This window comes from Centruroides sculpturatus, unplaced genomic scaffold (assembly GCF_000671375.1).
Source record: "Centruroides sculpturatus isolate CEXI.00-Female unplaced genomic scaffold, Cexi_2.0 scaffold399, whole genome shotgun sequence".
In the NCBI taxonomy this organism is placed as follows: domain Eukaryota; kingdom Metazoa; phylum Arthropoda; class Arachnida; order Scorpiones; family Buthidae; genus Centruroides; species Centruroides sculpturatus.
Window position 1 is genome coordinate 275,402 of NW_019384665.1, and position 24,712 is coordinate 300,113.

General features: G+C 29.7%; 1 protein-coding gene and 1 pseudogene across 1 annotated transcript in view; one reads left to right on the plus strand and one right to left on the minus strand.

Annotated features, from left to right (window-relative positions):
- The window catches only part of LOC111626638 (COP9 signalosome complex subunit 4-like), an 80,034-nt gene that overhangs the window by 21,151 nt on the left and 34,171 nt on the right, over positions 1-24,712 (minus strand). The window contains exons 4-6 of the mRNA XM_023370083.1: positions 23,918-24,021; positions 21,115-21,268; positions 20,476-20,626 (exon numbers count right to left, since the gene is read on the minus strand). Coding sequence (XP_023225851.1) covers positions 20,476-20,626; positions 21,115-21,268; positions 23,918-24,021 — 409 coding nt within the window. The remainder of the gene's footprint in view (positions 1-20,475; positions 20,627-21,114; positions 21,269-23,917; positions 24,022-24,712) is intronic.
- On the plus strand, positions 16-1,531 carry LOC111626637 (annotated as a pseudogene).

The following is a 24,712-nucleotide window of genomic DNA, read 5'->3' on the forward strand; positions in this document are numbered from 1 at the left end:
TTAGGACAAAAGATTTTTCATTACTACTATATCTCAAGGGGGTAGACCGACTTAACTGTTGTAAACCAATTAGAAGATTTTGTATAATTTCTATTTCTATAAACCTTTGTCTTGACCACTTTAAGTTTCGAACTTGAAGAGGTCAAGACAAAGGTTTATAGAAGGTAAGCAAATTTTATTCGATAAAAATACTGGCATAGAAAGCAAAATAATCGTTTTTTTTTTTTCGAAACGAATTTTGTTCGCTGAATCAGACTCCAGAGCGGGCGTTGAGTCCCACTTCGGTCGAGGACGGTAACGGGCTAGTTTTTCTTAGATCCAATAAACTACGCACTGCGGTTTTTGGTTGTGTATCTATCTGTTAAAAAAATAATAATAATTATACGCCTGTCGGGATAAAATCGTCTGGACGTACGATTCCCGCGCTTTTCCTGTTTTTGAACGATCAACGGCGGTCGTCATGGAAACGCGGATCAGGCTATGTCAGTAGTTTTGGAACTCGATCGCGGATTGACTAGGAAACATTGTACGGCCAGCGGACGTCCGATAGCGCTACTAAGCGCTGATTGAGACTTACATTCGTTTCAATCCGATATAAAAAGATTGAATTTAGGCGGAAATTTCAGTTCGCCTAAGAGATATCCGGGGAAGCTAAACTCGATTAGAAAATTGTAGTTACTTTTTTCGCCTTGATATGATGTAACTTCATTTCTTTTATTATTTATAGAATCTTAATTCTGCAATGGCAGCTTCAGTTTCTAAAAAAAAGTGTCGACAATATTCATTGGATTATTTAAAGTTTGGATTTATTCCTTCTCCAACAAATGAAACGATACCTATGTGTCTTCTTTGTGAGAAAACTTTTATAAATGATGCAATGAAACCAGCTAAAATGAAAGACCATCTTGAGAGAGTTCATTCTGATAAAAAGGATAAAGATATTGATTTTTTTAAAACACTTAAAAGAAAATTTGCAACATAATTAAATATAAAAAGTTTTATGAAGCCGTCTGCTTCTTCTATAATTGATATTGAAGGAGGCTTAATTGCTTCATACAAGATTTCACTCAATATAGCAAAAAAGGGAAAACCATACACAACTGCAGAAGATATAGTTGTACCTGCAATTAAAGATGTCATTGAAAATGTAATGAAAAAAGACTCCGTTGATGTTTTAAAGTGCTTACCATTAAGTGCGAATTCAGTAAAACGGTGTATTGATGAAATGGCCGAAAACGTCGAAAATATAGTATTTATAGTTTCAGAGATCAAAAATTGCAAATTTTCTATTCAACTTGATGAGTCTGTTTTTGGTGTTTCTTGTCTTCTTATGGCTTACATCAGATATTTTAGTAAAAGTAAATGTCAAATCATTGATGAATTTTTATTTGCTAAATATCTTGAATGTGATGGAAAAGGTCTGACAATATATTGGAATTTAGAAGACTATTTAGATAAATACGACATTCCAATTAACAATATAATAGCAGTAGTCACAGATGGTGAACTTGCTATGATAGGCCGTTACTGAGGTTTTGCAACTTTTCTTAAAGAAAAAGTCCCTGGAATACACACTTAGCTATTAAACTCGTTACATTCGTTATTTATTCAAGTTTGAATTATATTTTTATTAGTGAACTAGCAGATATATGTGAAATTGCCCAGGCAAAAAGTCAGAAGGATAAACCTTAAAATGATAACAGTGTAATGTACTGTTCACTGTGTGTTGCATAGAAACCATCTTGTAGCAAAATATCTCAGTCCAGACTTGCATAACGCTTTAGTTTTGTATTAAATCTATTAATCAAATTAGAGCCCACCCTCTTAAATCGAGATTGTTTTCCAAACTTTGTGAGAAAAATGACGAATTAACAAACCCATTACTTTTACACACTGAAGTCAGATAATACAAAGGCTCGTTGAGTTATTTGATTCTACGATAGAATTTCTTACCGAAATAAATTCTGTTCTGAGTGATGAACTACAAAACATAAGAACCACATTTTTTACTTAGCAGACTTATTTGTAAAATTCAATGATGTTCAAACAAGGCACCAAGGTGAAGATGTCACAATTATTCAAGCTCAGACAATTCTTTTAGGCTTCCAAGTTAAATTAAACTTGTTTAAATCTTCATTATTATGTAAAGATTTTCAGTACTTTCCAAATCTAAGAAAATTACAAATAATAGATGAAGACTTGAAAATATACACAAATCATCTTCAAAAATTGAGCGATGATTTTAAAGTGCGTTTTGCAGATTTAGAAAATATCAATATCCCAGAATGGATTATGGCACCATTTTCTGCTCAGATTGAAAACATCGACATCAACCTGCAAGATGAACTTTCAGAATTATTAGAAGACATTGAAGCAAAACTGCTTTTCAAAAATTTAACTTTAAGCAATTTCTGCACAAATGTAAACATAACAAAAAAATACACCAAACTTTGTGATATTGTAAATCCTCTTTTGTTGGCATTTCCAAGTTCATATATGGTCGAAGCTGGTTTTAGCCATGTTAATTCCATCTTAACCAAACAGAGAAATAAGTTAAATGTGGAACTTCGAGGCGATTTAAGACTGAAGCTAACAAATTTTGACCCAAATATTGCTAATCTTGCGAAGGAACATCAAGCTCACCCGTCTCACTGATTGTGAGTTACAAATAAATGTAAAGTATGTAAAATTAAAGGAAATGCATAGTAAAATTGTTTCTCTTTCTTTCGTGTTTTTTTTTTTGCTCATACACTTGCACTTGTAATAAAACTTAACTGTGGGATCAATGTGAGGTTTTGGAAAGTTGTTGAGGGTCAACGGTTAAAAAAGTTTGGTGACCCCTGTTCTAAAGCAATATAAAACCATTAAGTTTGGGGAGGATATACACATCCAACATCATAACCAACAAAAACATTTAAAACATATTTCTTAAAAGTATGTTTAAAACAACATATGTCTGGCCACAGTCCATGTATGTTAAATGCCCATAATAAAGATCAAAATAAAAAAAAAGCTGTCACAGAGATTAATATAAATTGATTGCAATTGGATACTCAATTGACATGGAGCATGAAACCAGCTTACAACTGGCAATTAGCCCATAGACTTTACAAAGCAAACTTTGATCTCAAACATCTCAGTCCATAAATCAAATTTTAAAATTCTGGCTTTGTCATGACATTGGTCTTGCTAAGTTGTACATATTTACAAAAATCATGTTTAGTGATTGTGCAGATGCTTTAAATTTTGATCACAGACAAAACTTTCTGACTTATGCTCCACTCAATAATAATACTGTATATAACAGGGGTGGCCAACCTGCGGCTCGCGAGCCACATGCGGCTCTTTGAAGGATTATTTGTGGCTCTCGATAAATGTACTCGAGTTCCCTTTTCATTTTTGTGTTATTATATTTTTAAAAATTACTATCGTTCCGTATGTGTTTCAAAATGTCTTTTAAATTACTAACAACAAATATGAAAGACTAAATGCAANAATAAATAGTACGGTATTACTAAGTATTTTCTAGAAAATGAAACTGAGTTTTGGTTTCACAAGAAAACACAATTATGGTTACATTCTAAAGCAGGGGTCACCAAAGTGGTCGATGTAACATTATGGGGGGGGGGTCAATTGGGGGTAGATAAAAAAAACTGAAACTAAAAATCACAAATTTAACTATACATATTATTGTTTCAATGAATTTAATAGTACAGCTACCTGTCAACATGTAAAATAGCTATGATCAAGTCGCACAGGACGAACAGAAATTGCCGAGTCTGTGCTCCGGTTCTTACTTACATAGCATGTCATGCATTCGTAGCATTCATAAGCTTGTATTCTCAGTACGCTGACTAGCAACTCTATAGTCGTTTTTAGACGCTGTTCATTTAATTTTAGTATTCCACGTAAATTCTGTAAAGCGAATAAAAGTAACTACTACAAGTTTCTAACCAAGTTTCGGTTGCTATTGCTTCACTAGTGACCCAACCACTGCTCAGTAGCTGCCCCTTAATGCCAGCTTAATTTTCAAAATTACGCTCTGAAAAAACCATTTTTTTTAAATTTTTGATTTTAAATATTCATGTTGGAGTGAAAGCGAATCGGAAAAAAAAAAAAATTAGAAAATTAGTCCTGTCGATATTTGCGGGACTTCTACAAGTAAGTTTCGAGGAAGGTTGGGATACCTGGAATGAAGCAATTAGAACAAAAGATTTTTCATTACTACTATCTCTCAAGGGAGTAGACCAACTTAACTGTTATATACAAAATCTTCTAATTGGTTTACAACTACGAAACTTCAAGAGATCAAGACAAAGGTTTATAGAAGGTAATCAAATTTTATTCGATAAAAATACTGGCATAGAAAGCTAAATAATTGTTTTTTTTTTAAACGAATTTTGTTCGCTGGAATCAGACCCCGGCACGGGCATTGAGTCCCACTTTGGTTGAGGACAGTAACAGGCTAGCCTTGTTTTTCTTAGATCCAATAAACTATGCACTGCGATTTTTGGTTGTGTATCTATTTGTTAAAAGAAAAAAATAAGTATACGCCTAAAGCAGCAACGCCTTGTTTATTGGATTTAATATCCAAAGAAGCTAAGATTGATGAAGCGGTGGCAAGCTAAACCTAGTTAGAAAATTGTAGTTACTTTTGTTCGCCTTGATACAATGTAACTTCATTTCTTTTATTGTTTATAGAATCCTAATTCTGCAATGGCAACTTCAGTTTCTAAAAAAAATGTTGACAATATTCATTGGATTATTTAAAGTTTGGATTTATTCCTTCTCCAACAAATGAAACAATACCTATGTGTCTTCTTTGTGAGAAAACTTTTATAAATGATGCAATGAAACCAGCTAAAATGAAAGACCATCTTGAGAGAGTTCATTCTGATAAAAAGGATAAAGATATTGATTTTTTTAAAACACTTAAAAGAAAATTTGCAACATAATTAAATATAAAAAGTTTTATGAAGCCGTCTGCTTCTTCTATAATTGATATTGAAGGAGGCTTAATTGCTTCATACAAGATTTCACTCAATATAGCAAAAAAGGGAAAACCATACACAACTGCAGAAGATATAGTTGTACCTGCAATTAAAGATGTCATTGAAAATGTAATGAAAAAAGACTCCGTTGATGTTTTAAAGTGCTTACCATTAAGTGCGAATTCAGTAAAACGGTGTATTGATGAAATGGCCGAAAACGTCGAAAATATAGTATTTATAGTTTCAGAGATCAAAAATTGCAAATTTTCTATTCAACTTGATGAGTCTGTTTTTGGTGTTTCTTGTCTTCTTATGGCTTACATCAGATATTTTAGTAAAAGTAAATGTCAAATCATTGATGAATTTTTATTTGCTAAATATCTTGAATGTGATGGAAAAGGTCTGACAATATATCGGAATTTAGAAGAATATTTGAATAAATACGACATTCCAATTAACAATATAACAGCAGTAGCCACAGATGGCGCACCTGCTATGGTAGGCCGTTACCGAGGTTTTGCAACTTTTCTTAAAGAAAAAGTCCCTGGAATACGTACTGTTCACTGTGTGTTGCATAGAAACCACCTTGTAGCAAAATATCTCAGTCCAGATTTGCATAATGCTTTACAGTTTTGTATTAAATCTATTAATCAAATTAGAGCCCATCCTCTTAAATCGAGATTGTTTTCCAAACTTTGTGAGAAAAATGACGAATTAACAAACCAGTTACTTTTACACACCGAAGTCAGATGGTTGTCTAGAGGTGCATGTTTACAAAGGCTCGTTGAGTTATTTGATTCTACGATAGAATTTCTTACCGAAATAAATTCTGTTCTAAGTGATGAACTACAAAAACATAAGAACCACATTTTTTACTTAGCTGACTTATTTGTAAAATTCAATGACGTTCAATCAAGGCTTCAAGGTAAAGATGTCACAATTATTCAAGCTCGGACAATTCTTTTAGGCTTCCAAGTTAAATTAAACTTGTTTAAATCTTCATTGTTACGTAAAGATTTTCAGTACTTTCCAAATCTAAGAAAATTGCAAATAACAGAAGAAGACTTGGAAATATATACAAATCATCTTCAAAAATTGAGCAATGATTTTAAAGTGCGTTTTGCAGATTTAGAAAATATCGATATTCCAGAATGGATTATGGCGCCATTTTCTGCTCAGATCGAAAACGTCGACATCAACCTGCAAGATGAACTTTCAGAATTATTAGAAGACATTGAAGCAAAACTGCTTTTCAAAAATTTAACTTTAAGCAATTTCTGCACAAATGTAAACATAACAAAAAAAATACACCAAATTTTGTGATATTGTAAATCCTCTTTTGTTGGCATTTCCAAGTTCATATATGGTCATAGCTGGTTTTAGCCATGTTAATTCCATCTTAACCAAACAGAGAAATAAGTTAAATGTGGAACTTCAAGGCGATTTAAGACTAAAGCTAACAAATTTTGACCCAAATATTGCTAATCTTGCAAAGGAACATCAAGCTCACCCGTCTCACTGATTGTGAGTTACAAATAAATGTAAAGTATGTAAAATTAAAGGAAATGCATAGTAAAATTGTTTCTCTTTCTTTCGTGTTTTTTTTTTTGCTCATACACTTGCACTTGTAATAAAACTTAACTGTGGGATCAATGTGAGGTTTTGGAAAGTTGTTGAGGATCAACGGTTAAAAAAGTTTGGTGACCCCTGTTCTAAAGCAATATAAAACCATTAAGTTTGGGGAGGATATACACATCCAACATCATAACCAACAAAAACATTTAAAACATATTTCTTAAAAGTATGTTTAAAACAACATATGTCTGGCCACAGTCCATGTATGTTAAATGCCCATAATAAAGATCAAAATAAAAAAAAAGCTGTCACAGAGATTAATATAAATTGATTGCAATTGGATACTCAATTGACATGGAGCATGAAACCAGCTTACAACTGGCAATTAGCCCATAGACTTTACAAAGCAAACTTTGATCTCAAACATCTCAGTCCATAAATCAAATTTTAAAATTCTGGCTTTGTCATGACATTGGTCTTGCTAAGTTGTACATATTTACAAAAATCATGTTTAGTGATTGTGCAGATGCTTTAAATTTTGATCACAGACAAAACTTTCTGACTTATGCTCCACTCAATAATAATACTGTATATAACAGGGGTGGCCAACCTGCGGCTCGCGAGCCACATGCGGCTCTTTGAAGGATTATTTGTGGCTCTCGATAAATGTACTCGAGTTCCCTTTTCATTTTTGTGTTATTATATTTTTAAAAATTACTATCGTTCCGTATGTGTTTCAAAATGTCTTTTAAATTACTAACAACAAATATGAAAGATTAAATGCAACGTTGTAACAAATTTCATTTCCGTCCAAGTTAAGAACGATATGACTCATCAAAAACTGCGCGAACGAACATAAACAGTGGCGTAATCGTCCGTTATCGACCGACTCTAGACCGATTTTGAATTTGTAAACTGTCATTGCAATGGACAGCTGACATTGTGCTCTGGAAGAAACAATTTGTATCACTCTTGCTACGGATACAATTTGTAATCTGGAATTTTTTGCATACTTTTTTAATACGTATTTAATTGCGGCTCACGAAAAATTTCAAATTTTGAAAAATGGCTCGGACTATCAAGGAGCTTGGCCACCCTGGGTATATAATATTAATAACTATATTTTTTATTATAATTTATTTAATGTTACTATTTTAATTTATACTTAAGTAGTAATTATAGTGTAAAATAATTTCTCAATGTCAACTGTTGTTAGAGGTGCATTTTTAAATGAAGCAACAATGTTTGGATCTACAGGGTAATCATACTTAAAAAAGTCTCTATAAAAAGTATTATTGGATATATCTAAACCAAATTTGGTTGACATACTATCCTGAGTATTTGGTTTTGATTTTCAAAAACAATTTTATTTCGAAATTCATCTGCTAGGACAAAATTTGGCATTGCTGTCCCCTTAATGTGTATATTATGTATATTTTCAAATTAATTTCAGGTAAGAAAGAAATCAAAAATGTTCTTCACAATTCTTCGACAGGTGAACAGTAATGGTGCTCACTATGTCTGATTGTGTTACTTATAAACTCTTCGAATTGTCAGTTTTTATTTGTACATTTCTAATTAAAATGAGCATTTATTGTGATGTCATCATAACACTGGACTGCAAGTTTTAATCATATTTTTTAAATTTATTTAATTCAAAATATATGCTCTCCACCTCAAATTAGTACTGTAGTCTCACGCCCTGTACATCATACTTTTCTGTTAGCAATGGAGCTGTGCCCCTTATTATTCAGCTCCTTTTGGGGAAAATTTTTGAATTGAAATAACATAACGTCTGGTTTGCATTGAAAGTTCATATGTAGTTAATTAGAACCCCCTGCCTGAGCTTTCCATTTCTGTTCCTGAATTTATCTAATACCATTCTCAAGATTAAGGAAAGAAAGATGGACAGACAGACACACAACAGTGGGAATTTATAGACCTACAATTTTTTTCAAATTGTAGCCTAATAAAATTATGGCATTTTTTTTCTTTACACCCAAAAGTTTTTTGCAAGTAGCATTCAATATCGAGGCCTAATCTCATTGAATGAATCCTTAATGATAATTTTGCAGCAATGATAAAGTTTTTCCAGCACTACAGCAAAGTAAGTTCCAAGTCTTCATCCATACTCTTTAGGGTGTGTGCAAATGCATGGCAAATAAAGTAACTTTTCATTGTTACTATTCCATCTTGTTACAGCTCCAGAGCCTTTAGGCTGAAACAAAGCTATTGTGTTAGGAGGCAAAAACATTATCTGAGTATTTGAATGTTCAAAATGAATCACTATATGAGGGTGCATCATTGAGAAGTAGAAATTTAAAGATCTGCTTTAGTAACAGATATTGTTCTGCTTTAGAGACAAAACATTATTTAACTAATCTGTAAATAAAGCAGCTGTTTACAGTTCGAAAAGCTCTTATGGTTATCTTTTCAAAAAACAGGAAGTCTGTCTTCATTCTTTCCTTTCAATGCACAAGAAATGAGAAACTTGTACACAAGCATGGGTTTCATAACGGTTTCCAGATGCATTAGTGCCAGTCTTTTTGCAGTTCTTTTTGGTATCTTTCAATCCTAAAGCAGTTCTCTGTCTTGGAAATTAGAATTCTTTTTCAGAACAAACTTGATTCATCAGCATGAAAAATTTATTTTGGCAGATAATCAGTCTCTTCTATTAAAGTTTCAAATTATTCAGGAAACAGAATTTCTGCTTTGTGATCATCTGAAATAGATTCACCCAAGTTTTATACTAGTAAGACAAACAATTACTAGATTAATTAAATTACTTTTCCACAATTATTTTTAATTAATTTCTAAATAATTTGTCACTAGAGTGTTAGGCACCATAATAGTGGAAAAGTAGCCCAATTTAATCCAGTAGTCGTTTGGCTTATTTCTAATAGTGGAAAAGTAGCCCATTAATTCCAGTAGTCGTTTGGCTTATATCAGGTTTCAAGGTGTTTGTATAAGTTTTATATTAGGCAGATTGAATCTGTTTTTAAGCTTCTCAAAATGTTTCTTACTTGCTTTAAAGGACACTGTGTTAGGTACTATCTTTTTTATCTACATGAATCTCACTGAAATGTCTATAACTTAAATGTTCCACTCTTCCACAAACTGGGCAAGTAAATAAAATAATAAACATACCAACTTTATGTTTTTTCCAAAAAGGTTGATGAAAAATGTAACACAAAAAAATGCTTTGGTCTACTTCTGACTCCTGCTTCAGGTTGATAAAATTGCTTCAATACCCAAAGATAGAATGCACTGAACAAAATATTTGCATAAATTCAAATTTTAACCAATGGGATATTTCCACTTGTATTTGATATAGTAAGTCTTCTATAACAATGTGTCATATAGGGCCTACCATAAGTGAGAAATTTGCTTTTCTTCTTTAAAGTTGATATACATTCTGTGCTTTTCTGCTTTAAATATTTCTAGTGGCTCCAAAATCTTGAGATATTCTAATTTGTTGTTTTTACAATAAATCTTGCTTGTTATGTGATAATCTGAATTTTAACAAAAATCGATCGTCGATGTCATCATACTTGTTCAATAATTGTCGTCATCTACTACCTAAGAGAATCTCCACTTACACTTTTTCAACAGTAAAATCGACTCATTCCCATAACCTGCTGACCTCTTAGCCGGATGATATCGTGCTTATAGCATAATTAATGGCCGAAGAGTCAGTCACTGTTTTAATCTCAACGAGTCAAGAAGTCATCGCCCATTCCTCCATGAATCAACAAGTTGCTGCCCGTTCTTCCAATAGTTACAGTCCTCACCCGGTCCTATAACAGAACCCGTCACGTACTCACTAGGCCTCATACTTGGATTTACTTGTCACCAAATGGACTTATTAAGTGCCTCTTATTTGGATTAAAATCACTGCCGAAACAGAATACTTATTTGCCACCTAACAGGACTACTTCATTGCCAAACTTGGGACAATTCTAGATTCAACCTCTACTCCCAGGACAGAGCAATTACTAAGTCTACTAGCGGATCAATCAAACTTCAGGTACTTACATCTACATGCAATATCATGTAAATGCTCTCTCTTGTGACCACCTACCATGTATAGGTCAGTTATTTCAATATAGTATGATGTATATATCATCTAATTCTTTTTTCTTTTCAAATAAATGGCTATTTAGTTGTTAACTTTCATATCTGAGTACTTTACTTCCGGTACGCTGTCTCTCAACCCATCTCCATCCGGAATCCGATCACCCGTGTATGCGGCCGTCCACGTGACCTATGTCAAATCCTAATCAACACGCCATCTCAGCTTCCGTGTCAAACGAGACATGGTGGTATCAGTCCTGACAAGGCACTAAAGAGGTGCCGACCCTATGGTCACAGTTATAAGTCAGCTTGAATACCATTTTCACTAGCATATATCGAAAGGATAATGGATTGTTTTGTGTTAATTTTTTCACCATCTTGCTGGAAGAAACATACAGTTAGTCCTTGATTCATTAATTTTAGTTAACTATGTATTTTTGTAAAATAAATAAAGTTTGTGTATTCATCATTTTGTCCATATAACTGCTTAATCTTTTCCATCAATAGAAGTGCAAAATGGCATGTTTTTCTGGGTCTGGTCTTCAATTCATAAGTTGAAGATTTTTCTATCTTCTCTAAAACTGCAGTCACAAGCCAGGCAAACTACTTTTTGCACTAGTTAATGTTCCATATGCAACACTCATTCATAGTGTTTCAATTTTTGTAATTTCTCATAGTACATTCATTTACTACTAGTTATTTCACCATTGATGCCACTTTCTGTCCATTTGCAAGTCACTCAAAAACTTATTATTTTTTCTTCTAACATCACTATATTTCTTGGTCTTTTAGAAGATTCAATTTTAACAGTTCCTAATCATTTAACGACAACCATAATGTAAAATTCAAAAAGATAATGTCTGAAAAACAACTTTTCACAAATTATGCATTTAAAATTTTTGCTCTACCATTTTGCTGCAATAACTAATTGTCCAAATGTAACAGTATAACATTTGATGCCAGAAACATTATTAAATAACACTTCTAGTCCACAACATATATTAAGTATATATTGAATAGCCTAATGCATAAGGATAATATGAAATTGAAGGGTTTATTATATCCGGAAATAACTGAAAAAAAATTTATTCTAATTTTGTTCTAGTCATTCCCAGATATGATAAGTCTTTCAATTTCATCATAGCCATAAGCATTAGGCTGTTCAATTTATACTTAACATCAGAAACATATTTTTCTGTCATCCATGCTCTTTCACACTCAATTACTACACCGTAAAATATTTATGGTATAGTGAATGAAAAAAATAATTTTATTTTTGGAATTTAATGATAAGCACATGCTTTAGTTTTATAAATGACATCTTATACTTTGTTTTATTTTTAAATGTAAGTGATCAGAAATAAAAAAATTAATTATTCTATAAATTTTTCAAAATACTTTTGTTAACTTGGTTGAAGTGACAACCCACATTGTTTCTTCAATAGTTATAAACATTACATTCTGAGCATTCTAAAAATTCATATTCGGCAATGTGTATAAATGATTATTATTAATTTCTGCAAACATCTTGCTCTTAAGATAGAAAATATTGTTGTTCTTCCTTCTCACTAAAATAATTCAAGCATTTAACAAAATTTAATAAAACAGTCTTCTCGGCAGTTTAGAAAACTAAATTCTATAACTTCATGTTATTTCCATTTCATCACATTGATTTTAAAAAATGAATTTTCTTCATTATTGAGAAGAATAAAGAACAATTTTTAATACTTTCAACTTTTTTGGTTTTTGCTTCCTTTCTTCCTGTTCTCAATACAAACCACAAATGTCAAACTTTTTGTCTTTTTTTTTCTCTGTCTAGAAATTATACTCTTTCTACTCCAAACTCTGCTTCATTCATGTTTTTAGTCATTGCCATGTCCACTTATCCATGTGCCAATTGACATGTCCAATTACCCAAGATGGCTACACCATTTCCATCCAATCCCAAATGACTATGTATTTAAGTGGAAAGTAGTAGGACTTCACATAGGATATATCTCGTGTGTGAGTATTTAGTAGATAATTGTTGATGCTGATGTAATGTCCTCTAGCTGTAATGCTTTTTTCCATGGCAACAATAGAGATTACTACCAGGATCTCACAAGTGTATGCATATAGGCAAGATAATGATACATTTTGACAAAGTAAAAATATCTTTGCCTACTAATAACCTCAAACCAAAACAAATTCTTGGAAAAATGGATATATTACTATAAATACACACAATAAAAAATGCATTCACTTTAAAAATGCAAAAGTGGTTCCTAATGCTTGGAAAGTCATCATTAACTCATTATAACTATTTTATAATGATTTTGTTAATTTTAATTTATATATTTTTAATTTATTTTATTAATTTTTATTTATTTAATTTAACAGATATGTGTAAAAATTCAAATGTTAACAAATTTGAAAGAACATGCCATTCTAAATTTGCCATTATCCTGAAGATGACTATATTTAAATTTTATAAGCTGATGATGACTGAATTATGACTGAAAATATCATTTAAAATAGAAATTTGTTTATGGTTACCTGAATTAATTTATATGTGTAGTTTGTCAAAGAATATAGAACTATACTAGATAAATTTTAATACTAATTATTTTAAATTGGCATTAATATAAGCCCAAGATAATATAATAATTTAGATTTATATTTAATGAGATTTGGATTTTGATTAATGCAATATACAAAAATTCATCTATTGTTTTTTTTAGGGAATGAACTTCAATATATATTTACCCTAAGATGTCTATACATGTTATATGAAATAAATACCTGAGATTTAGACAACAGTGACAGAACAAATTTGTTAAAAAACATTTGTTGGGCTGCAATTTAAAAAAAAAATTAGATATATAAATTTCCACTGTCTTTCATCTGTCTGTCTTCCTTAATCTTGAGAATGGAGTTAGATAGATGAAAGTTGAGAGCAGATATGAAAAGCTACTGGCAGGAGGCCCCAAGTAACTACATATGAACTTCCAATGCAAACCAGAAGTCATGTTATTTCAATTTAAAACTTTTCTCCAAAAGGAACTAGATAACGAGTGGCACAACTCCACTGCTAACATGAAAAGTATGATGTACAGGAGCAAGACACTACAGTACTAATTTGAGGTGGAGAGCATATATATTAAATTAAATTAATTAAAATATATGATTAAAAATTGGAGCCCAGCATTGTGACTATATGATATCACAATAAATAATTGTTATTATTCTTATATCATCATCTCAGGCTAAATAGTCTAAGTTTTTATTTAATCATATTCACTAAATGTTTTGATAAGTTTCTTTTGTCATTTCAAAATATCCACATTAAATTTATTTTAAATGAATATTTTGTTCATATACAAAATTAAAAGCAAGATACATTAAAAACATCACAGATCCCTATCATTATTTCATAAATTTTGTTCAACATAGAATTTCAGCAAACATATGTTTAATTAAAATATACCATATTTACTCACATATAAGACGACCTCACATATAGGATAAGGTGTGACTTTAAAGATCAAAATAAAGAAAATTAGATTTATTAATACAATTTTAATTTTATTTTTTTAACCACAAGTAAAATATCAAATGAACATAAATGCACACATTGTCCCACAAAAATTACTGGCATTTTAAATAAAGAAAAATCTTATAAAATCGACAACATAATTTGATCATGTAAAGCTGAACAATTGGGAACCATTTTTGCCAATTCTTAACTCTCCATCGATTACACTTATGAGTTTCTCTAAATTATGATTTCCGAATAATCATCTATTTTACATGGAAATGAATTAAAACTTATATCAGGCTCCCATGTGATTTTGGAATTTCAATCTGGAATTCAATTCAAAAGCTTTGCTTTTCTTATTGCTATTCACCTTTATTCCTGACAATATACAAGAATGATTCAAACAATCCAGATAAAATACTTATGTTTTTAAATACGAGAGGGTTGCATCCGATAAGAAATGCAAATACACGTAAGTGAAAAGAATCTTTCACTTGCTCATATAGGATGATCTAGGAATTTGAAGCTATGCTAAAAGAATAATAACCTCGTCTTATATACAAGCAAATACAGTAATTGTGATGCAATAAATTAAATTTAATATATATTTTTGAAAGCTTTTAACAAACTTATATTATATATAATACTTCTATTATAGTAATAGCAAATATATAATAGATTAAATAATTTTTATAAGTAAATTATTTGATAATTGACAATTTATCACTAACAATAATCATCATAATCTGTTAAAATCTTAATAAAGAGATAATTTTGGTCTATTATAATGCCAAACTTATGCAATCAGTAAATATTTTAATTAGTCAATAATTGGGAACACTTCCAAAATAGAACTGAACAATACAATCAATAATTTTTGACAAACTATTAAATATAATATATACTTAAACATAACTTATATAGCTATATTATCCTAATATTCAAAATTCTAAGCAATTTATCATTAAAATTATTATTAATTGACATCTACATTAATTTATCAAATTATAATAAATAATAATCATTATCAATACAAACAACAATAAAAGCCAATTCATACTCTAAGAGAACAAAAAAGGAGAGAGAATATACTTGTTCTCATTTCACAAGCATTCATATTTCAAAATTATGGAAAAAACAAGCATGTACTTGCAATGTCAGTAGCAATATGTTAGTTTTTAACAATATTCAAAAGTACACATTGAAGTAAATCTAACTTATAAAATGCTTACAGTATTGAGAAAGTTTGCATGTTAAATAGCTTTAACAAGAGAGAATAAAAAATTATTTTTAATTTTTTACTCATTCCACTCTGATTATATTACTTGATAAATTAGGAACAGTTATCTTTAAATACATTTTCAGTATTTTACAGAATCTTTAAATTTATATTTATTCAAATTTAGATGTGTATGTCTACATAACTTTTTAATTGAAAATACAAGAATAACACATTAATAAACATTTGTTGTATTAATCTCAATTATAATTAGCACAAAAAATTGCAAGTTATAAACCATATAAAAACAGAAGCTTTTTTTTGCATTTTTTCCTTCAAACCAAAAGAGAATTAACGTACATAACAAGAAAAAGTATGAAAGTGTTGCACTCTAAGCATTTTTGATGTTTTCTTTTCTATTTTCTATAAAATATGAATCAGCTTTTCTAATTGAAAAAAAAATGTACCAGCTGAAGCCAAGATTGTACAAATAAGTGCATTTTTCAGAGCAGTCATTCTTTCTTCATCATGTATAATAGTACGATATGATAATTCATTATACCTCTGAGCTGCCTCAATGAACTTGCGTCTGTAGTCTAACACTCTAGCGTAGCATACCTAAAGCAATTTTAAAATTTCCCAAATTGATCATAAAATAAATTACTAAAATATTTTGTAGTTACAATATTTACATTTAACTTGAAAGTTACTTTAAATCTCATTTCTGAATATATATAAAATTTATTTATTAAAATATATTTTCAACTTTTCTTCTTATTCTTTTAATTTTATAAGTGAAAAAGCCAAACTTTCTCAAAAATCACAAAGCTTTATTTTAATAAGCACTTTCAAAGATGCTTGATCTTTATCTCACTCTAAGAGTTTGAGATCTGATAATCAGATCCAATATTTTAACATAATATAGCTATATCATCAGATGATGGCTATCAAAATATATTATGTCTTTCTAAGAAAGCTTGGTTAATCTTTCAATTACAAAAATTATTTACGTATTAAAGTGAAAAGTTTATTATTATTATTATTTTAACTGTATAAATTTCAGAAACTAAAAGTCAACAGAAAAACTAGTACTTTCAAAACATTACCTTATAATAAATCTGCAGCTGCTCGTTATTAGATTCAGCTTGCAATAAAGAGGCTCGATTTATAAAAGCTTCGGCTTGAACAGGATCGTCATCTTCCAAATATAATCTTGCAATTTTTAAATATGTTTCCAATTTATAATCAACTGAATATTGTCTGAAATAAAGATACTTTCTTTATAATGTAGAAGAATAAATGATTATTTAATCAGATTGAATTAGTAAGCAACATTTACTTAAAAAACTTTAAAAAACTTATATCAATTAGAATTAATGATGCTTTTGATATAAGAAATATTTCATTTTTGTTTAACTTTCTTATAAATCTACTTTTATATTTTATTCAAAGTCCACTTTCATTAAACATTTATTCCTTATATCAATTTTTATTCTATTACTGCCCCTGTAAGAAATTAGAACGATTGACAGAATGCAAGCAAAATTAGTAATAAATTGATTGAAAGAATAAAATGAATTTCTTACAAACAGAAGATACAGTAGAGCATTGTTTATCTGAATCAATTGGGGACTGGGGTCGTTCGGATAACTTATTTTTCAGATAACCAATTATGTATGAAAAAATATTTTAACCTATCCCATGTTGAAATTTTTCTCGGATGCCTGTTGCTTCGCATTGAATTTTTGTCGATGTTAAGCATAACGTAAATTTTTAAAAATAATAATCGTGGCTATTGTATCGTTAAAAATTATTTCTTTATTTTATATAAACAAAATAAATATATTGAAAAATATAAAAACAAAAATTATATTTTGGAAGTTAATCTAGTATCAAAAACATTCAATTCAGCATGACACAGTCCAACTGGAATGCCTTCTAACCGAAAGTGTTCCAGTCCAAAAGTGATCAACCAAAGGCTTTCGGATAAACGCCACTCTACTGTAATTAAATCAATCAAGAGAATATGAAAAAAATGTCTTTTATTTACATTATTACTCTTTATTTATATCAAAAACATTTTTACAAACAGGACTTTTAACTTTTGTCCTGTTTTAGTTTTAAATTTGTTTTAAATAAAATCTAAGAAAAATAAAAACAACAACCATTCAGAAAGCATATCTGGTCTAGATGGAAAAAATATACATATAAGCAAAGAGATAAAAAGTGTATAGGAAATTATTGAAACACACAATAATAAGAAGAAAGAATATAACCTTAGAAGATATAAAGGAAAATTCATAAAAGTAAAAAAAATCTGATTATTACTATAGCTAACAAAGATGGAATCCTGTTAACAGTAACAAAAGATTATACAGTAATACCTCGACTTACGCGAACCCGGAGTTACGCGATTTTCAAATCTCGTCGATTCGTCTTTTGTTTGAGTGCCACGCAACCCTTGATTACTCACTCCCCCCACACTATTGTTCAGCTTACACGTTCCTCACTCCCCCCACACTATTGTTCAGCTTACACGTTCCTCACTCCCCCCACACTATTGTTCAGCTTACATGTTCGAATGTGTCGCACGGAATCGACACACAGCTATAATTTATTTTGTGTTATTTATTTGTGTTTGTTATATCTACGGAGACTGGAGAGACTCTACTATGTCATCCAAACGAAGTAAAACTAATTCTTCTGCATCAAACAAGAAAAGAAAAACTTTATGTTTGGAATGCAAAGTTAACATTGGGTATGTTCGTAAAGTCGAACGAGTTAAACGAGAATGACGTCATCGTTATTCCTATTTCGTTAGACTTTTCGAACGATTCATTACTAATGCGTTTAACTCGTTTGACTTTACGAACGTACCCATTATTTATATACTAAACTTTCAAACGATCGCCTAAATAATGGGCTATAATATGGTTACTTAAATGATTAGAAAAATAAAGCAATTTGTCCTAAGAGGTAAGCATTAGGCGCCATCTCGTAAATAAATAAATAATTAATTAAATTAAATTTAGAACCTTCTGGAATAAAAGAACTGGCCCGGGACAGGGCTTGAACCCGCAACCTCTGCTTACCGTGTGGTGCGCTACCAGTTACGCCACCCGGACCCCGAGCAAGCCTTCGCTTCCAGAAGTATATATAATAGATTAGATATAACCTTACTCGGTTAAATACATCACTGACTGGGGGCGACTTCATCGCCCACGACCCTCNTTAAATGAATATTTTGTTCATATACAAAATTAAAAGCAAGATACATTAAAAACATCACAGATCCCTATCATTATTTCATAAATTTTGTTCAACATAGAATTTCAGCAAACATATGTTTAATTAAAATATACCATATTTACTCACATATAAGACGACCTCACATATAGGATAAGGTGTGACTTTAAAGATCAAAATAAAGAAAATTAGATTTATTAATACAATTTTAATTTTATTTTTTTAACCACAAGTAAAATATCAAATGAACATAAATGCACACATTGTCCCACAAAAATTACTGGCATTTTAAATAAAGAAAAATCTTATAAAATCGACAACATAATTTGATCATGTAAAGCTGAACAATTGGGAACCATTTTTGCCAATTCTTAACTCTCCATCGATTACACTTATGAGTTTCTCTAAATTATGATTTCCGAATAATCATCTATTTTACATGGAAATGAATTAAAACTTATATCAGGCTCCCATGTGATTTTGGAATTTCAATCTGGAATTCAATTCAAAAGCTTTGCTTTTCTTATTGCTATTCACCTTTATTCCTGACAATATACAAGAATGATTCAAACAATCCAGATAAAATACTTATGTTTTTAAATACGAGAGGGTTGCATCCGATAAGAAATGCAAATACACGTAAGTGAAAAGAATCTTTCACTTGCTCATATAGGATGATCTAGGAATTTGAAGCTATGCTAAAAGAATAATAACCTCGTCTTATATACAAGCAAATACAGTAATTGTGATGCAATAAATTAAATTTAATATATATTTTTGAAAGCTTTTAACAAACTTATATTATATATAATACTTCTATTATAGTAATAGCAAATATATAATAGATTAAATAATTTTTATAAGTAAATTATTTGATAATTGACAATTTATCACTAACAATAATCATCATAATCTGTTAAAATCTTAATAAAGAGATAATTTTGGTCTATTATAATGCCAAACTTATGCAATCAGTAAATATTTTAATTAGTCAATAATTGGGAACACTTCCAAAATAGAACTGAACAATACAATCAATAATTTTTGACAAACTATTAAATATAATATATACTTAAACATAACTTATATAGCTATATTATCCTAATATTCAAAATTCTAAGCAATTTATCATTAAAATTATTATTAATTGACATCTACATTAATTTATCAAATTATAATAAATAATAATCATTATCAATACAAACAACAATAAAAGCCAATTCATACTCTAAGAGAACAAAAAAGGAGAGAGAATATACTTGTTCTCATTTCACAAGCATTCATATTTCAAAATTATGGAAAAAACAAGCATGTACTTGCAATGTCAGTAGCAATATGTTAGTTTTTAACAATATTCAAAAGTACACATTGAAGTAAATCTAACTTATAAAATGCTTACAGTATTGAGAAAGTTTGCATGTTAAATAGCTTTAACAAGAGAGAATAAAAAATTATTTTTAATTTTTTACTCATTCCACTCTGATTATATTACTTGATAAATTAGGAACAGTTATCTTTAAATACATTTTCAGTATTTTACAGAATCTTTAAATTTATATTTATTCAAATTTAGATGTGTATGTCTACATAACTTTTTAATTGAAAATACAAGAATAACACATTAATAAACATTTGTTGTATTAATCTCAATTATAATTAGCACAAAAAATTGCAAGTTATAAACCATATAAAAACAGAAGCTTTTTTTTGCATTTTTTCCTTCAAACCAAAAGAGAATTAACGTACATAACAAGAAAAAGTATGAAAGTGTTGCACTCTAAGCATTTTTGATGTTTTCTTTTCTATTTTCTATAAAATATGAATCAGCTTTTCTAATTGAAAAAAAAATGTACCAGCTGAAGCCAAGATTGTACAAATAAGTGCATTTTTCAGAGCAGTCATTCTTTCTTCATCATGTATAATAGTACGATATGATAATTCATTATACCTCTGAGCTGCCTCAATGAACTTGCGTCTGTAGTCTAACACTCTAGCGTAGCATACCTAAAGCAATTTTAAAATTTCCCAAATTGATCATAAAATAAATTACTAAAATAATTTGTAGTTACAATATTTACATTTAACTTGAAAGTTACTTTAAATCTCATTTCTGAATATATATAAAATTTATTTATTAAAATATATTTTCAACTTTTCTTCTTATTCTTTTAATTTTATAAGTGAAAAAGCCAAACTTTCTCAAAAATCACAAAGCTTTATTTTAATAAGCACTTTCAAAGATGCTTGATCTTTATCTCACTCTAAGAGTTTGAGATCTGATAATCAGATCCAATATTTTAACATAATATAGCTATATCATCAGATGATGGCTATCAAAATATATTATGTCTTTCTAAGAAAGCTTGGTTAATCTTTCAATTACAAAAATTATTTACGTATTAAAGTGAAAAGTTTATTATTATTATTATTTTAACTGTATAAATTTCAGAAACTAAAAGCCAACAGAAAAACTAGTACTTTCAAAACATTACCTTATAATAAATCTGCAGCTGCTCGTTATTAGATTCAGCTTGCAATAAAGAGGCTCGATTTATAAAAGCTTCGGCTTGAACAGGATCGTCATCTTCCAAATATAATCTTGCAATTTTTAAATATGTTTCCAATTTATAATCAACTGAATATTGTCTGAAATAAAGATACTTTCTTTATAATGTAGAAGAATAAATGATTATTTAATCAGATTGAATTAGTAAGCAACATTTACTTAAAAAACTTTAAAAAACTTATATCAATTAGAATTAATGATGCTTTTGATATAAGAAATATTTCATTTTTGTTTAACTTTCTTATAAATCTACTTTTATATTTTATTCAAAGTCCACTTTCATTAAACATTTATTCCTTATATCAATTTTTATTCTATTACTGCCCCTGTAAGAAATTAGAACGATTGACAGAATGCAAGCAAAATTAGTAATAAATTGATTGAAAGAATAAAATGAATTTCTTACAAACAGAAGATACAGTAGAGCATTGTTTATCTGAATCAATTGGGGACTGGGGTCGTTCGGATAACTTATTTTTCAGATAACCAATTATGTATGAAAAAATATTTTAACCTATCCCATGTTGAAATTTTTCTCGGATGCCTGTTGCTTCGCATTGAATTTTTGTCGATGTTAAGCATAACGTAAATTTTTAAAAATAATAATCGTGGCTATTGTATCGTTAAAAATTATTTCTTTATTTTATATAAACAAAATAAATATATTGAAAAATATAAAAACAAAAATTATATTTTGGAAGTTAATCTAGTATCAAAAACATTCAATTCAGCATGACACAGTCCAACTGGAATGCCTTCTAACCGAAAGTGTTCCAGTCCAAAAGTGATCAACCAAAGGCTTTCGGATAAACGCCACTCTACTGTAATTAAATCAATCAAGAGAATATGAAAAAAATGTCTTTTATTTACATTATTACTCTTTATTTATATCAAAAACATTTTTACAAACAGGACTTTTAACTTTTGTCCTGTTTTAGTTTTAAATTTGTTTTAAATAAAATCTAAGAAAAATAAAAACAACAACCATTCAGAAAGCATATCTGGTCTAGATGGAAAAAATATACATATAAGCAAAGAGATAAAAAGTGTATAGGAAATTATTGAAACACACAATAATAAGAAGAAAGAATATAACCTTAGAAGATATAAAGGAAAATTCATAAAAGTAAAAAAAATCTGATTATTACTATAGCTAACAAAGATGGAATCCTGTTAACAGTAACAAAAGATTATACAGTAATACCTCGACTTACGCGAACCCGGAGTTACGCGATTTTCAAATCTCGTCGATTCGTCTTTTGTTTGAGTGCCACGCAACCCTTGATTACTCACTCCCCCCACACTATTGTTCAGCTTACATGTTCGAATGTGTCGCACGGAATCGACACACAGCTATAATTTATTTTGTGTTATTTATTTGTGTTTGTTATATCTACGGAGACTGGAGAGACTCTACTATGTCATCCAAACGAAGTAAAACTAATTCTTCTGCATCAAACAAGAAAAGAAAAACTTTATGTTTGGAATGCAAAGTTAACATTGGGTATGTTCGTAAAGTCGAACGAGTTAAACGAGAATGACGTCATCGTTATTCCTATTTCGTTAGACTTTTCGAACGATTCGTTACTAACGCGTTTAACTCGTTTGACTTTACGAACGTACCCATTATTAAAGACTTCGATACAAAAATGAAAATTTGTGAATTGGCAAAGAAGTTTGATCTACCGGAATTGTCGGTCAGAACAATTATAAAAGGCAAAGAAAAAATTCTCGAAGCTGTGAAAAATGCTCAATCTTTAAATTCAAGCATCATTCGTAAACGTCACAGTATTATCGCTGAGATGGAAACAATGTTAAAATTATGGCGTAATAATCAAGTAAATGTGAAAAATTGTAAAATAATATAGGCCTAATTTGTTATACATATGTATTATCTAAGATTTTATTAAACATTTTTTTTTCTAAATTATTGTTTTCTTTAGTCTCCGGCCCCAATTAAAAATTATTTGTATGTATTTATATGCGAAATTATACCCCGACTTACGTGAATTCGACTTACGCGGTTACCACTCGGTCCCATCTATCGCGTAAGTTTGGGGTATTACTGTACAGTATATAATGATTCATGAGGCACATCAAAGTACAATTTTAACACACCCAACGGCTCAGCTAATAGAAATGATCCCAAATAGAGTATGGAGATTTTCTTTTACTCTTTCAACCTATAGGAACTGAGAAAGCTGTTTTCAGACCCTCTTTAGGTTTGGCCAGGTCTACAATAAGATTGTTGGATGGTGAGAGTCACATTTGGAATAAACCATGCTCAAAAAATTCTTGGGGTTTTTCAACCTGTGGATTTGACCTGGGTTCTCAGAGCAGTAGGCTAGCACCTTATTGCCTCAGTAACTGGTTGGCAGAGTAAGAACATTAAAGCCAAATTCTTAATGATAAAATTGCAAATTAGTCTATCTACAACAGCTTTATCATAGAGTATTTTTGGATTTTATTTAACCTTCCAAAAAATTGACCAATAAAACTTATAGTATAGAAAACAATAGGATCCTCACTATAGTGGCAGATAATAGTGATGAACTGCTTGAACATCATACAAAATGCTCTCTGAGAGTAATGCATAAGATAAATCTTATATATTTTTAATTGTATTGATTATACAGTACATATATAACTTATATGCATTTTTTGTTAAATTTATTACTTTTGCATCTACACAATATTATGAATTATTTCACCAACAACTATAAACTCACTTTTGACCAGTTTCTAAGGGAATTCCTACAAGAACATTAGCAGCTTCTCTCCAACATTGTTCTTTTTCATAAATATCTGCCAGATGTTGTCGAATACTTGCTACCTACATAAACAAATGAGATAAACAGAATAAAAAGTTTCAATAAATTGATTTAAAAATGAGATAATCATTGCTATTAACAAAGAAGATATGAAATTATTTTTATACTAAAAAATAAAAACAATTACTATCTAAACACAGATAAAATAACCAAAATCAAAATATCTATTTAGAATTTATAACCAAATGTTTAAAGACCAGAATTCTTTGAGCTATTGTTCGGCTATACTTTAATCATTGTAACTAAGTAGTTTTGAACTAAATGTAAGTAATCAGTCCATCATCTATCAATAGTACTATTTTAAAAATTATGTTCATTTTAGAATTAAATTTAATAATTTAGAATATCTTGAATAAAAGATCACTGTAGACTTCTAGAATGGGACTCAAACTCAAAACATCTAATTACTCAACAGATGCAGCATTATCAGTTATACTACATAACTATACATATGATTACTGTTATCACAAGATGGTTCAATGAATATTTGGTTATATATCAATATAATTATTATTATCTATATCCATTTTATATATATATATTAAAAGCAAAATGTTCAATCACTGCCAATTGAAACTGAAACTAACACTTTACAAAGAAGTGCTATAAATAGAGACTTGACTCTGCCTGGATGAAATATAACCAAATCAATCAATACAGACAAGTACATTATCCACACTTTCAAAATTGTCC